Source organism: Cryptomeria japonica, chromosome 6, assembly GCF_030272615.1.
Source record: "Cryptomeria japonica chromosome 6, Sugi_1.0, whole genome shotgun sequence".
In the NCBI taxonomy this organism is placed as follows: Eukaryota; Viridiplantae; Streptophyta; class Pinopsida; order Cupressales; family Cupressaceae; genus Cryptomeria; species Cryptomeria japonica.
Window position 1 is genome coordinate 42,701,906 of NC_081410.1, and position 15,930 is coordinate 42,717,835.

Consider the following 15,930-nt stretch of genomic DNA (forward strand, 5'->3'; position numbering starts at 1 on the left):
GCATACAAATCTTCAAGAAGGGATTACACAAACCTAGAAGAAGGATTCAATTCAAGATTATTCTTTATTAAGTAAACTTAAAAAATTCTCTCTATGGTCTCAAATAATGCCCTCATGATTATTATGGGAAAATGGGTTCCTTTATTCTTTCAAAAAGGTTTTCTTGATGACACTCAAATCCAAATGCCTATATCCTATAGTAGGATAATACACATCTAATTTTAGTTATAAAGGATAGTGGCCTTAACATCATAAGAATAGAGCTAGATCTTTCTACATTACTTTCCTCAACATCAAGATCACCCAATCTAATTGAAGAATTAGTCTAACACAACATAAGTATTGTCTCAATCTTCTCTCATAATTCCACATGGCTCTTTGCAATCCTCCACTATTTTCACTCATTTCCCGTAAACCTCATCTACTCAAGTCAAACATGTACTCACCATTCTTATTTTGTTGTTATGGTTTCTCATTTTATAATCTTTGAATACCATTAAAGATTGTTCTACAATTGCTAAGGGGATTATTACCTTCTCTCTCTTTTCTTGAAGTGGTTATTTGATTGTTTCAAATGAGCTTCATAAAAGGTAACGATTTTTTTACTTCTCATAGAATGGGTTGTTCAATAGTAAATGCCACTAAATCCCCTTCATGTTTAATATATTATAAGTGGGGTCTAGCTTTATCTTAAAGAGGAAAAATTAGTCATTGTTTAGAATAAGCACATACAATCTGTAGATAGTTTGCATGGTCAACAACATAAGCTTTATCTTAAAGAGGAAAAATTAGTCATTGTTTAGAATAAGCACATACAATCTGTAGATAGTTTGCATGGTCGACAACATAAACCAGAACAATTACAAAGATGCAATTGAATGGATAACATTGAAGAAAGGAGAATATTTATCTATTCTCACAAGTGTCTTTCAAACTTTATAATGTCATTGGAGATAGATAACAATTTTGAACATGTTCATGTTCTAACTTTATAATGTCATTGGAGATAGATAACAATTTTGAACATGTTCATGTTCCTCAATTTAGAACATGAAATGAAATTCAAAAACCTTGTGACAATCTATGCACTATTTTCCAACATTGACATTATAAATCGTGACATCCATCCATCTCTCTCTCTCTCTCTCTCTCTCTCTCTCTCTCTCTCTCTCTCTCTCTCTCTCTCTCTCTCTCTCTCTCTCTCACACACACACACACACACATATGTATACATATATATGTTTTTATATATACATATATGTATACACACACACAAACATATACCTATATACATACATACATACATATATGTGTGTGTGTGCATGTGTGTGTATATATATATACATGTATGTATGTATGTACACACACACACACACACACACACACACACACACACACACACACACACACACAGACAGAGAGACAGACACAGAGACATATATATGTATAGATATATGATATATGTATACATATATACATATGTGTGTGTGTGTGTGTGTGTGTGTGTGTGTGTCTATGTGTGTGTGTGTGTGTGTGTGTGTGTGTGTGTGTGTGTGTGTATTAATTATATGTATGTATCTACAATTAGGCAACACACACACACACACACACACACACACACACACACACACACACACACACACACACACACACACACACACACACACACAGAGACATATATATGTATAGATATATGTATACATATATACATATATGTGTGTGTGTGTGTGTGTGTATGTGTGTGTGTGTGTGTGTGTGTGTGTGTGTGTGTGTGTGTGTATTATATGTATGTATCTACAATTAGGCAACCACAAACCTAAAAGCTTATGAAAAGAACACCTAATACACACAAAGGTGTGAAGACAAGATGCTCAAAAACAAATGCAAACCATAAGACATCAAAGCATCTCCTCCATGTCTCTTTGTTGGCTTTCTTTCTCCTCCAAATTGGGCTTGTGTGGATCTCACCTACAAGTGCAAAAGCATGAAGCAAGATTGATTTTGACAACGCGAGGATACTTGAAAATGTGGTTGATTCCCCCAATGATGAGAGACCAATTTATAGACAAATTGAATAAATCATGAAATTAGTATGAAAGAGGATGAGAAAAGAAATTTGATTCGAAAATGGCAAATTGATTCGAAAAGAGAAGGCTTATGACACTTTCTATGTCATGACTATGACAAATTTCCCATGCAAGGTGTGAGGACAAGTTGCTATGTCAAGAGTTATGACATGTTGTTATTTTAACATTTATGACAAATTGAGAGAATCATGCTTCCAACTTATGACAAAGGAAACACAAAAGTAGGAGCAACTAGAAGAGGATAATTAGGTAGAAATTGAATTTAGCAAATTAGAAAATGAGGTTGAAATCAGGAATTAGATGACATTAGTTAATTAATTTTCATTTATTAATTAATTCATAAAAGACTAATTAGCCAATTAAATGAAGTATTTAATTGTGACACAAGACATAGGGTAAATAAATAAATTCATTTATCCTAAGAGAAATATAAGTAAAGGATTAATAATTAAAAATTTATTAAACCCTAAGAGAGAGACATAAATCAAGATGATGTCGTGAAATAATTAACATGATCAAGATAAGGATTTAATGATTGAATTGATTGATTGATATAATGATTGACAAATCAACCAAAATTTATTGAAATCAATGCTCAAGATTGATCTTAATGATTAAAATGACAAGGACAATTGATGAAGATAATGATTGATGGAAAATCGATTGATGATTGATAAATGAAAATTGATTGATAATGGTTGGTGACATAACATTGAGAATTGATTGGAATTGATTAGGATTAAAAAAGATGATTATATAAAATTGATAATTAACCATGATCATGAAATGACAATTGAGATTGACATCGATAAAACCCAAATTGAAACGTTAAATAAGATCGAATAGGAAGAGAAAGTAGAAGAATGATGCGATGTTGACAAATGATAAAGCCCAAATGTGTTATATAGAGGAAGTGTTAGTAAAATGCGAAAAACTAATATACGGTAACACGGACATGTTAAAGTGTGACACCACAAGCACTGACCATTTTTAGATGCTTACACACACACAGTGTGTGTGTGTGTGCGTGTGCGTGTGCGTGTGCGTGTGCGCGCGCGTGTGTGTGTGTGTAGATACACATATATGTACACACACACACGTTGATATCGCTCTCCCTCTCCTCTTTCTTCCTTCACCCCTCTCTATATCTCTATCCTCTATCCCCATTTGCCTATCATCTCCTCTCTTCTATGTCTCTCACCATTTATTTATGATTATCTCCCTCTTGTTAAGATAGATGACATTAAACTTGCATTCCTATGTCATTCATGTGTCTCCATGTTCCTTGGAAAGTGTTCTAAGAGGTATGAGAGGAAAAATATTTAATAATTGTTTCTTATGACAAATTTTAATTACATTTCAAAAAAATAAACATGTGTCAGTGAATGTTAGAAATCAGAATAAGATAAAATACCTCCTGCAAATCCACTTTTGAAAATGTGAAGAGTCATGAATTGCGTGCCCAAGATTGAAAGGTGCAATATCCCTATGCAATATCCCTAGTCAATCTCTAAACCAAATCACCATTATGAACAATAATTAGAAGACTTTATTGTATTCCTCAAGGTTAGAGTTAAGAAACTATCAAGCAAATATTTGGTTTGGCAAACTATAATGGGACCAGGTTCCATACAGTGGCAACATTATAATAACCTATACTTCATACACAACTACCTCCATATCATCACTTGTGGAAATTGGTTTGGAGGGCCAAATGTTTGTGTAATATATAGAGCATCAACCTTGAAGCTAACATGATCTGCATGATCTGCATGTATGATCATTCATATCGATTCGAGGCAAGCTATTGTACAATAAGAAACAATGATCATATTGGATAAGAAAGTAAAATTAAAGTTTATAAGCAATTGATAATCATCAAACTTGTCTTTTATTTCTATTTTGTATCCAATATTGGATCTACTCAAATCGACGATCTACCTTTGGCACTAAATCAGGTTACATTGATCCATTAGGAAGAGCAGATTGGAACATCTTACTTTGCATAATTTCTCAAGTTTATATCAGAGACAGTAGTGATACTCCATTAAATCTCTCAAGTTATGAAATGCAGATTATAAAATACTTGTACTCTCATATATAGATCTTATATTTCTAAATTAATATATCATCATTATATTAGTATTCATTATTAACATTCATAGGGATTTAGAGACTCTTATAAGGAGTCTCTTGTAATTGAACTTTTATAGAAATAAGTCTCTTGCAATTGATTTGCAAGTCGATTGTTTCCTAATTTTATAAGGAATTTTATAGAAATAAGTCTCTTGCAATTGATTTGCAAGTCGATTGTTTCCTAATTTTATAAGGAATAATATAACGAGACATTACAGTGGTATGAGCATTACACTTTGGGGGTTATATTGCATTGTTTCTAAAACGGAACATTACAAAACATGAAAGGTTTTTTTTGTGTGACCAGAAGAGTCATCGGAAAGTTATGTCCAACACCCAAGAAGCTGAGTTGATTGATAATGGGATAGGTGCCCATGTTGGAGTCATGTGAATTTATTTTATTATCATGTATGTTGGCTTTCCATTATTCAAGGTGTGGGTTTTGGTAGGTGGTTTCTTGCCTCTTATTTATAGTTATCAGAGTGGTTCTTCCTCACACAAGTTTTTATAAATTGGAGACATGAGATGATAGTTTTATGTTGAGTTTTCATAGGTAACAAGGATCTACCAAGTCTATTAAAGGATAGTATTGATTTTCATTATTGCACAACTCTTCATTAAAGATTAATAATATATTTTGTCTACATCTCATGTGGAGATTTTTCTTCAAAGAGTTTCTCAACATAAATTTAGTGCTACTGATGGTTTTTTAATTTTTATATTAATGTTGAATGTGCAATCACATAATCTCATTTTGGTAATATAATAATCATATTTTCATACACATTCATGAGTTATTGTTATATGATTAATTTACCCTGTTTTTAACATTTGGTATTAGAGCCAACAAGTCTTTTGAGAGGGTGACACCTTTATCTTAGTTGTTGAAGGTTTATTAGTTGTAGTGAGCTTTTGTATTGTGGTATTTTGAAAATTTGTGAAGAATTATGTAAACTATTTCCACTACTTCTCATATTGAGAAATTCAAGGACATTGGTTATGAAATGTGAAAATTGAATATGGAGGATCTCTTGGAAGAGACGGATCAATGGTTACCAATTTCACATGAAACGGAGTCATCTACAATGTTAGATGTAGATTAGAAGAATATTGATAAAAAGTCATAGGGAGCCATTTTGTTGTGTCCTACGGATTCTATCCTCTTGAATGTCTTCATAGAATACTTTGCATACAACTTGTTGAATAGGATAAATGATATTTATAAAACTAAAATGGTATCCAGTAAACTATATCTCAAAAAATGGTTGTATTCTTTAAAGATGAAAGATGGTAACTCAATTGTAGATCATTCAAATGTACTTAACTTGATTATAGGTCATCTTAAATCAATGGATGTTATGTAAGGAGATGGCAATAAGTATATCTTATTTCTTTGTTCTTCACCCTCTTCAGAAAATCTAATTTTTGTTATTAATAGAGCCAAAGATAGTCAACATCATTGAAATATAGACTAAATAAATAATTGACAGAAAAGTCTAAAGCATGCTCTAAAAGCCCAAAAAAGAGTAAAGAAAAGTGTTGGAATTGCAGTAAAAGAGGACATGTGAAGGAGTGTAAGAACAAGAAAAATCATGTTGATTCCTCCATGGGAAATTCCTTTTACGATAATTTTGATGGTTTGTTTATTTTAACTAATAATATTGGTAATGATGCTTGGCTTATTTATTCAAGATGCTCCAACCACATGAATCCTCACAAAGATTTGTTTGCTACATACAAAGCATATGATGGGGCAGATTTTTTATTTGATGATAAAAACATAAAGAAGATTATTGGTAGGGGAAAGATAAAGTTTTGTTTTAACGATGGGAAGATTAGAAATCTTGATAATGTTCTACATATTCTAGGACTTGTGATAAATTATTTTTAATTATTTAAGTTGAATGTTTCTAGAATGCATGTGACATTTGGCAAGCCTGGTTGCAAGTTGGTAAGAGGGAGTTTGGTGATAGCTAAAAGATCTTGTTTATCAAATTTGTTTAGGCTAAATGCCTCTAATTTTTGTACCTCTAACAATGTAACTAGCCCTAAAAATAAATGTATGTTGTGGAACCATAGATTGGGCCACATTGGTGAAAAAGTTCTTAGGATCATTCATAATAAAAAGTTTAAAGTTTCGCTATGGGTGAAGAATAAGCATGTTCCTAGGCCATCATAGGAACACGAATAGGGTCAACGACAAAATTTCCAAGTGTGAAAGTAATATAGGCTTTAGGTCAATCGAGAGATAGCATTCATACACCGAAAGACCAACAAGTCTCTAGTCAACATTGACAATATTTCTAATTATTTTGTTGGTAAAAATGATTTATGTGAGAATTATATGTTTGCAACATAGAATAGATCATCATTTCCTAAAGGAACTTATAAGGAAAAGAGACCAATAGATATTGTTCATTGAGATGTATATTGTCTAGTGGAAGTTGACTCTTTGGGTAAATCTCATTTTATGTTTCATTGATAATGTCTCAAGATGCACATTGATTTATTTTATAAATTTTAAATCTAAAGTTTTCGCTAAGTTTAAGGAATTTAAGGCATTAGTTGAGAAGCAATCAAAAAGTAAGATAAAATTGTTTAGATCTAACAATGGAGGGGAATATTATTTTAGGGAACTTAATGAGTTTTGTAAGCATGCAAATACTGTTCAACAAAATACTACTCCTTAGACACCATAACAAAAATGGGATAACAAAAAGCATGAGCCAAATCTTGATGGAAACAGTTGGAAGCATGTTGAGTGGTGTTAAGCTTGATAAATATTTTAAGGAAAAAATTGTAGGTTGTGATTGTTATTTGATTAATAGATCTTTGTTCAACTTTTGTTGATAAAACTCTTTATGAAGTGTCGAGCGCAGAAATCATTTGGTTTCACACTTAAGGGTCTATGGTTGTGATGCTTGTATTCATGTTTCTAAAAAGACTCAATCTAAATTGGATTAATAAATCATAAAAGCATCTTTGTTGGTTATGGTAAGAATGTAGAAGGTTATAAGATTTAGATTCCTCTAACTCATAAAATGATATTTTCTAGAGATGTTATTTTTAGGGAGTTTAGAGCTTAATAAAGTGAAGAAATGCCAAAGGAGAAAGATAAGACAAATATAGTTAACTTCGAGACAAATATTAAGAAGCGGGAAGATACACATGTGAAAGAACAATTAGATGGATATGAGGATGGAGAAGAAGAAGAAGAGGGTTCAAAGAGTTCAGAAGATGTGCAAGATGAGAACACAAAATAATATGAACTACTATGGTGAATATTGAAGACCTTTTGTGATGAGTGGTAGGAAACCTCATGGTATTGGTTTTAAAATGATTTTCAAAATCAGTCAAATATATCTGATGCCATTTTACCTTTTATGTGTCCAAGACTAGTTAATATCAGATTATAAAAAAATTAAATTTTCTTCAAAATTCCACAAGTCTTCATCAATTTAGAATATCTACCTTATTCAACTCTACGAACAATTAAAGAAACTGATATTTTCTAGAAATATCACAATCTACCTCCCCAAATTTGGCCATTTTATTTGCTTCAATCTAAATAATAAGATAAACCGAGTTACTACTCTTCAACAACATATTTGAAAGACCGCACTAAAAGAGTTTGTATTGGCTTCAATGATGGGGCTTAATACTAACCACAATACAACTGTATTACACTCTGTTGCACCATAGCCATTATTAATTGTATAATATTAATTTCTCGTTTGAACATGGATAAAATCTGAAAGAAACAACTAGCAAAAACAATTGTACTTCCAATTTCGTAATCAAAAAAGTGAGTATTGTTTTTTTTTTGACAAATTTGTAAAATCTGTGAAAATAAGCTTCGCAAAACGATCGTGGAGGCATCTGATGTATTTGGTTCAGCTTGAAGCGGAAAGGATGTGTCCACATGTAATGATAATAAATATCTACACAATATAGTGAAGTTCTTTGATAATAGTCATCTCTGTTTCATGATAAGGGTTATCCATGAGCAGCAGAATTAATAGACTTCACTACTAGATTTTGCAAATATCGGTTCTTCGGTTGCCTAGAGCATCTTACCAAAACGTTATTTCACAACAAATATAAATATAAATATGTCAACAAAAATATAGTCTGCTTCCCAAAAATAAACTTGTTGCATCTATTACCTCAATTTATTGTTCTGCACCAAAGATTGCGAACTAGAATAAAGCTTAGACCCCATCATTATGATACCTAGAAAAACTAGGCTACACTATTCCATAACCTCATCAAATATCGATGGAGTTATGGACCCCCTGCTATTGCAATGTGGGAGATTTAAAGCTATCTCAGTTCTTTCAAGTACCCTCCATTAACATTACATTACAATCCCTTTTAACATATATCCAGCTTGACCTGGACAACTTTATGGATTAAATTAAACTGTATCCTAAATCTAGCAACCAATCATTGATTATTGCAAAATTAATTATCATTACTATGTTCTACTTGACCTTTTATAGAGCTCCATCTTTTATGGACAAAAAAGTTGAATGTTCAGTACACTCGTTTCATCACTGGTATCAAGATGAAAATATCATTGTTTTAACTAAAACTGTGTTAATACTTTTTCACTGTTCAGGAACAAATTGATTTTTGGACTACGTTGATTTATCTTGAAGAACTACTTTAGCAGCATTTCGTCCAGGTGCTCCCATCACACCACCACCGGGATGCGAGCCAGCACCACACAAGTAGAGGCCTTTTAAGGGTGTCTTATATCCTGAACTGCAATTTAAACATCCAATCACGTTACAGATTATGTTTTAAGAAGAATGTATATTTTGAATGTTTAACTAGAATGAGAGAGTGTGCAGTGCATACCACCCTTTAACTGGTCGTAGAAGGAAGAGTGAATCAAGACCCATTGCGCCATGGAAGATATTACCACCTATGAAGTTTTTAAGACAATGTGTAAGTTTTCGCACACCATATAAAAGCAATGTCGGGGACTCAATTGTTTTACGTGATTTATCTCCTTCATGGAAGCGTTGAGAATTTATTTGAAACAAAGGATAAATTTAAAATCTACAAAGCTGATGAATTTTATTGTATGTGCAAAATTACAATAGTTAAGAGAAGTTACTGGAAGTAAATATGAAGTCTGTAGAGTAAGGGATAAATATCTCTACATAAAAATAACACTTTTCAGAACCCATAAGCTTTCACAAGAGCGACCAGCCTCCTTTGGATAAGCCAGTGTTCCACGGGGACGCGTCCCCCCGTCAGAAACGTCTCAGGGACGGGGGGACGGGGACACGACGTCCCCCGCCATCCCGCCACCGCCACCCAAGCGCCGCTGGGACGCGGAGACGTCCCCGCATCCCCGCGTCTCCCAGGGAGATGTGGAGACGTGGAGACGTCTCCTTGGGAGACGTTTGGGCGTCTCCCAAAGAGACATGGAGACGCCTCCACGTCTCCTTGGGAGACGTTTGGGCGCCTCCCCATCCTTCAAGAGACGTGCAGACGTCTCTCCAAGGACAGGGAGACGCCCAGACGTCTCCTGTCACCCCCACTTATATGCAATATTTAAAATTAAAATTTTAAAAAAAGGTGAGTTTTTAAGTTTTTTGAGGGTTAAGGGGTAACTCTAATTGGACGTGGACCAATAGAAAAATAACACCCAACGCCTTAGATGAAAAATATAGGGGGAAACCGCGCCGATAGAAGTAGGGAAAATCTAACCTCCGAGTTTGATTAGGCTCCATATAACAACACAACTTAGAAATCTTGGTATTTAGATTTAGTATTTCAAATTTCCTATAGTCTCATTTGAAATGTAATTCTTACACTGTAATACTGTCATACATCTTTTCAAAACTAGTTTTTCAAGTACTATATGTATATGTACAAGTATATGAGCGCCACCGTCCCCCCGCCGTCCCCAAATTTAGGCCCTTGGTCCCCCCGTCCCGGAAACGCGTCCCCCCGTCCCCAATGCCCGTGGAACACTGGGATAAGCTACAAAGGTTTGTGGGATACCATTCTGCCAACATCTGCTAAGTTTTTACACCTGAACTTGTACCTTTTGAAAAAGTCTAGGCCAAAATACGTACTACAATAATAGAACCCTGGTGTGCTCTACATGAGTAAAGCATCTCTGCCAGTGAATCACAATCATGTAACATATAATTAGTGTTACCCGGGGATACGTTTCCTGGGAAAAATCAAGCATCCCGGGAACAGAAACATCCTGGGGACAGGGGGACGGCAGGGGACACCTCCTCATGTATTAACTATTACATTACATCATGTATATGAATTTATGAATTTCAACTCTCATTTGAACTCTCAATTCAACTCAATTGCTATGTATAATGTATATGATGAATGATTTATCAATGTTATCATATGAATATTTGAAATTTCCTTATATATTTTAAATTTTCCCCCATTTCCCCATCCTCCGGTCTCCTCGTCCCATAAACTCGGGGTAGCATAGCATATAATAGTATTTTGAGGATTAAAAGGACATTTCCTCAAAATCTTATTGATAATATAAAGGCCTTTCTTCCATATCTTATAGAATATACATCATTTGAGAGAAAAATGGAAAACATCTTTTACTTGAATGATATCATGAGAATGCTCGATCTTAACAATTTTCCTCAAAATAATTAGCAAGATTAGTTATGCTCTGATAAACGTGAGTATACACAATTATTGTTTGCTTTAAATAATTTGAGAAGCTAAAGCATGACCACTCAACTTAAGAAGCAAAACACAAAAATCCATCTCTTGGACTGCTGGACACACAAAAATAATGTATTTACAGTACCAATGAATTTTTAACCACACAATTTGGCATTTGGATTACAACTGTGTCTCAGATTTTGTATCAATTCTTATCATCCACTCACCGGATTGGAGATATGAAAGTATAAAGCAAATCTCTGAAATGTCTAACAAATGCTTGCCTCCAATTTCAAGAAGCCATAAAATATAAGATTAATGTTTGAAAAAATTATTCAGCATGTGAATTATGTTGTTGGATAAAATAGACATTCAACATGTATGCAATGACAAAAAAAAAAGAGTCGCTTGAATTAAATACAGTCATCAGTTCCCATGTGCTAATGACATTTACCAAGCATATTTTTGCATAATGGATCCTTTAATGTGAACCTTGACTTCTCTTTTATAGGCATTTACTTTGCGCCCCCTATTTATTTTGTTTTTATTTTTATTTACTTCCCCCCAAGTATTTAAAAATACTTTTAAATTACATCCAAAAGCCCCTTTCAAAATGCATTTTAAATAAAGTGTATAAACACATTACAACATTACATAGAACCTATAATAATCATAGATGGACTACTTGCCGAGTACTCAGCAAGTAGTAAAACAATCATGTTTTTTGGACTAGCGGGTAAACTTGCCATTTACTCACCCAAAAACTCGCAGAATTTTTGACATTTTTTTGGCAAAACCTTGGTGGGTCCATGCCAAAAACTTGACTGTGCAGGTGTAGAAGGGCAGTGGCATCAAAAATCAAGTTATAATTTCATTTTTAGTGTTCTCTTTTGCTGCTCAAGAGGAAAAACAACCTCCCAAGCCTCTTCAACGTGATTTGCATCAATTTTGGAGCGGATTTGAAGTGGATTTCGAAGCAAAATCGGATTCCCAGGTAGGTTTTCTGATTTTTTTTTCTATGTTTTTTTAAAAACATTTTATTTATTTTTTGTTGCATCCAAGTTAATAGAAAATCAACAATGGCCTTTCCTAAGTAGTCTAAATTGATTTAGAATCCAATGAACAAGATTTAACACCAATTTTTGACAATTTTTACTAATTTTTTCACTGTTTTTCAAGAATCTCTACTTTTCCAAAGAAATTCAAGCCCTAACACTTTTTTTTTGTTTTTCAACTTTCAATGATGTCTAAAATTATTTAAATTAATTTAGTTTGTTTGCTAAATTTTTTTTATTAAAATATTAACTTTGTGTTTTCACTTATATGTGTAGGCACTCATCCTAAAGGTGTTAGAGACAAGGCTTTAAAGTATGCCTTTGAAGGACCCGAACCTGGGTCAATTATATGCATGAAATGTGAAAAACTATTTCATGGAGGCATAAACCGCCTCAAATACCACCTTGTAAGCATCAGTAAGCATGATACTAGAGGTTGTCTTGGGGGCACAAAGGAAATAAAAAGAGAGATTAATGCCTTACTTGCAACCAGGGAAGAGAAAAAGTTGCAAAGGGAGAGGGCAAAACTAGCCATGAGAGCATCCATAACTGAATGTCAAGGTGCTCCAATCTACCCTAAAAAAGTAGCACTTCAGAGCATAGTGGGCTCTCTTCGTGGCCCACATATCCGCAAATACAACACCACCTCGGCCACCACTTCATCTACTTCTAGTAGAGCACCAACTACACTACCATCAATGTTGCAATTTATAGATGATTATTTTGTGCACGGGAACACACCTGGAGCACAACCATCATTAGAGACAATTTGGTGGAATAGAGAGGTGCATGAGCAAACAGACATTGCATGTGCCAATTTTTGGTACTTCAACAACATCCCATTCAATGTGGTAGACAATCCTTATTGGCTTAATTTGGTTACCGCATTGACAATTTCGAGAAAAGGATACAATGCCCCTTCTCACAAGGACTTGGGTGGGAGGTTAGTAACTTAGCCCATTTGTTTTAATTTTTAAATGTTCTTGTTTTTTTATCAAAATTTTATACTAAGACTTAATTTCACTACGTACTTGTAGATTGCTCACAATTGCTTTCTTTGCTAATATCTACACATGGATTTTAAGCTCTCGGTGAGCTGTAGTACATTCAACCTCTCTCATTTAAAAGTTTCACTAACTTAAAATGTAAGGATTTTGTAAAGATGGAAATTCTCTAATGGAGAGGTTTGCACTGATGCCAAATGCATTCCACTGTACAAACCAAAGGATTCAGAGCAAGTGGGCACTTCAAAGAAACTCCTCAAGATTTCAGAAAACTCAGAGAAACTAGAGTTTTCAAAACTTCATGCGCTTCCAGAACCAACACATAGTTTAGGGGTTTCATAGGAATCAGAATAACCGGACAAGTTTCCAGAAAACCACGCGCTTTCAGAATCAACACAGAGTTCAAGGGTTTCATAAGAACCAGAACAATTAGAACCATTACTAGATTGGATTCCATTCACGTCTCCCACAAAAAAGTTCAACCTCTCCTCATTGCTCTGATGTTAACCAGCAAGCCAGTAATCAAAATCGTATGATTAATGAGGTTTCTAAGTATCAAAGCTTAGATTCTTGGGAAAGGAAAGTAGCAACAGGCTCAGATAGTATCACTATTCCGTCAAGGAAACTGAAATTCGCTCCACCCAAGCAAGCTTCGTCATATCAACAACAGACTCAGTCTCAGGCCTTGCAAGCCCGCCTTCCAGCTTCAAGAACGCTGCACTTCTTCAAGGGTCAGAGGGCTTCGGGATTCAAAAAGCCTTTTCCCCCGTGGCAAATCCCTCCCTTTCACCATAAGCCTCAAAAATGGAACAGGAAATCCATGGGGAGCAAGTTGTTTGTGCTACCTTCAGACTCTTTAAATCCTACGATTGCCCGCTTTAAAGAAAATGCCTGTTTTGCGCAATGGTGTGGTTGTGGAAGGAATAGCAAAGAGATAATAGCCTAGTGGACTTCTTCCTTTCCAGGATTGATCTCAGCCAGACAATTACAAAATGATTTTTTCTTCCTAGAATGTGTGGACTCAACACTGAAAAATGCAATCATTAATGGCAGTCCGTTATTCTTTCAAGGCTCGACCTTCCATTTCCTAGACTGGAAACCAGGCTTTAATCCGGTGAAGCATAGATTTGAGAAATCTCCAGTATGACTTTCTTTAGTGGGTCTCCCATCTGAGTTCTAGTGCTCGGAGGCTCTGTTGAAGATTGGTGATGCATTAGGATCTTTAGTGGGGATTGAGGCGGATTTCCTAAATGGTCTCAAAGGGGATGCAGCGAACATATATATTGAGATTGACCTAAAACAAGGTTTTTATAGTGAAATAGAAATTATTTCAAAAGTGGGTAGATGGAAACAGAAAGTGCTGAGATTGGGAAAGGAAATTCTTGGCAAATGTGTCCTCTGAAACCAAATAGTTAAAAATTGTTCACTGGCAGCAGCTAAGGGAGCTTTGAATCCAATACAACCAACAACAAAGCCAAGCATTGATGGACTCGATCTTCAGAGGGTGGACAAGGGAATGGAAAGCCTAACAGACTCACCTGTATTAGATGTTGCTCCTGTAAACAAGGATGCTACTCTGCAGATGGAAAACAGAGGCTTGGCTCCTCCGCCTGTATCTCTTGTTCCTATAGACTCCCAACACCTTCACACCCCAAGAATATATCGGCATCAAAGTGAGAAGCCAGGTAGTTCAATTCAATCTCTTTCAGGTCGGGGATCTCAGCCCCTCCCTCTCCCTCCTTTAAGTTGTCCCCCTCTCATTTTATCTCGGATTGTTAAGATCCAACCTCATAAGACAGCTAGGAGTTTGTTTGGTCAAAAGAAAACTCCTTCTCTGAGTAGAGGTGCCTTCAACATTCTCTCCCAACACCCTGTAAAGGTCTCCAAAAGGAAGAATAAACTCAGGCAAAAGCAACCAAGGGGAGCTCCAGCACATATAGAATCTAGCAAAGGTAAACCCATGCATCTTGCTAATATCTTATAGGAAGAGGAAGTCATTGCAAAAGACATTAAAGCTGATATGGAGGAGGTAGATGACCCACACTTCTATGAAGGTGAGATTCCCCCTTCTTCAGAACTCTTACCAACAAAGCAACATTTTAATCTATCGGCGGAGATCCCTTGTCCACTCCTGTTGTCACCCTCATTTATTCCACAAGGTTTGGATATGTCTATGGATCAAAATGCCCAGAAAATCTTCCAGGAATTCATGAAAGAGGATGAAGATTTGGACTCAGTCCTAGATACTCCTCTAGCAGTATTGTATTCTCAGATTAAGGAGAAAAGGAAACTAGGGCTGCAACAGAACCTAGAGGGTATGGAGAAACCGAACTTTGGATCTTCCCCCCCTAAGAAGGGTCGCAGATCACTCATTGAAGCTAGAGCTCAAGATGGGGCTACGGAGAATCAATCAAAATTACCAGACCTTTGGAAAGTAGGGAAGGGAAACCCCCTTCTTGAACAACACTGAAAATCCTATCCTGGAATGTTAGGGGACTCAATGCCCCTAACAAACAGAGGGTGATCAAAAGAAGGATTCTTTTGGTTAGAGCAGACATCATCCTCCTACAAGAAACTAAATTGGATTGTCAGCAAGCAATCTCATTTGGTATTGGAATTAGTTCCTTGTTTCATGCATCCCTGCAATTGACAGTGGCCTCAAAAGGGGCATCCGAGGGTCTAATGATAATCTAGAAGCCTTCTCAAGTCCGAGTTGAGGGTATTGCTTCTACCAGAAATTGGCTGCTAGCCAAAATCACTCATCTTCAATCAAACTCTTCCTTTTTTGTTATCAACACTTATGGCCCAATGTCCCCACTCAAAAAGCGACTTTTATGGCTTTCTTTAGATGGAGTCATATCTCAATTGGCCGATAAACAACTCATCATAGGTGGTGACTTCAATGCCATTAGGAAAGCATCAGACAAAAGGGGAGGCATCATCAGCTTAGGCGGATCTCAACAAGATTTTAATGAT

General features: G+C 35.3%; 1 protein-coding gene across 3 annotated transcripts in view; it reads right to left on the reverse strand.

Moving 5' to 3' along the window:
* Nucleotides 1–8,355: 8,355 nt before the first annotated feature.
* LOC131072144 (uncharacterized) overlaps nucleotides 8,356–15,930 on the reverse strand; it is a 173,196-nt gene continuing 165,621 nt past the window's right edge. For all 3 annotated transcript variants that reach the window (XM_058008219.2, XM_058008217.2, XM_058008218.2), the window contains 2 exons: nucleotides 9,087–9,153; nucleotides 8,356–8,990 (listed from right to left, as the gene is read on the reverse strand). In XM_058008219.2, the coding sequence (XP_057864202.2) occupies nucleotides 8,864–8,990; nucleotides 9,087–9,153 (194 nt within the window). In that variant the 3' untranslated portion in view covers nucleotides 8,356–8,863. The remainder of the gene's footprint in view (nucleotides 8,991–9,086; nucleotides 9,154–15,930) is intronic.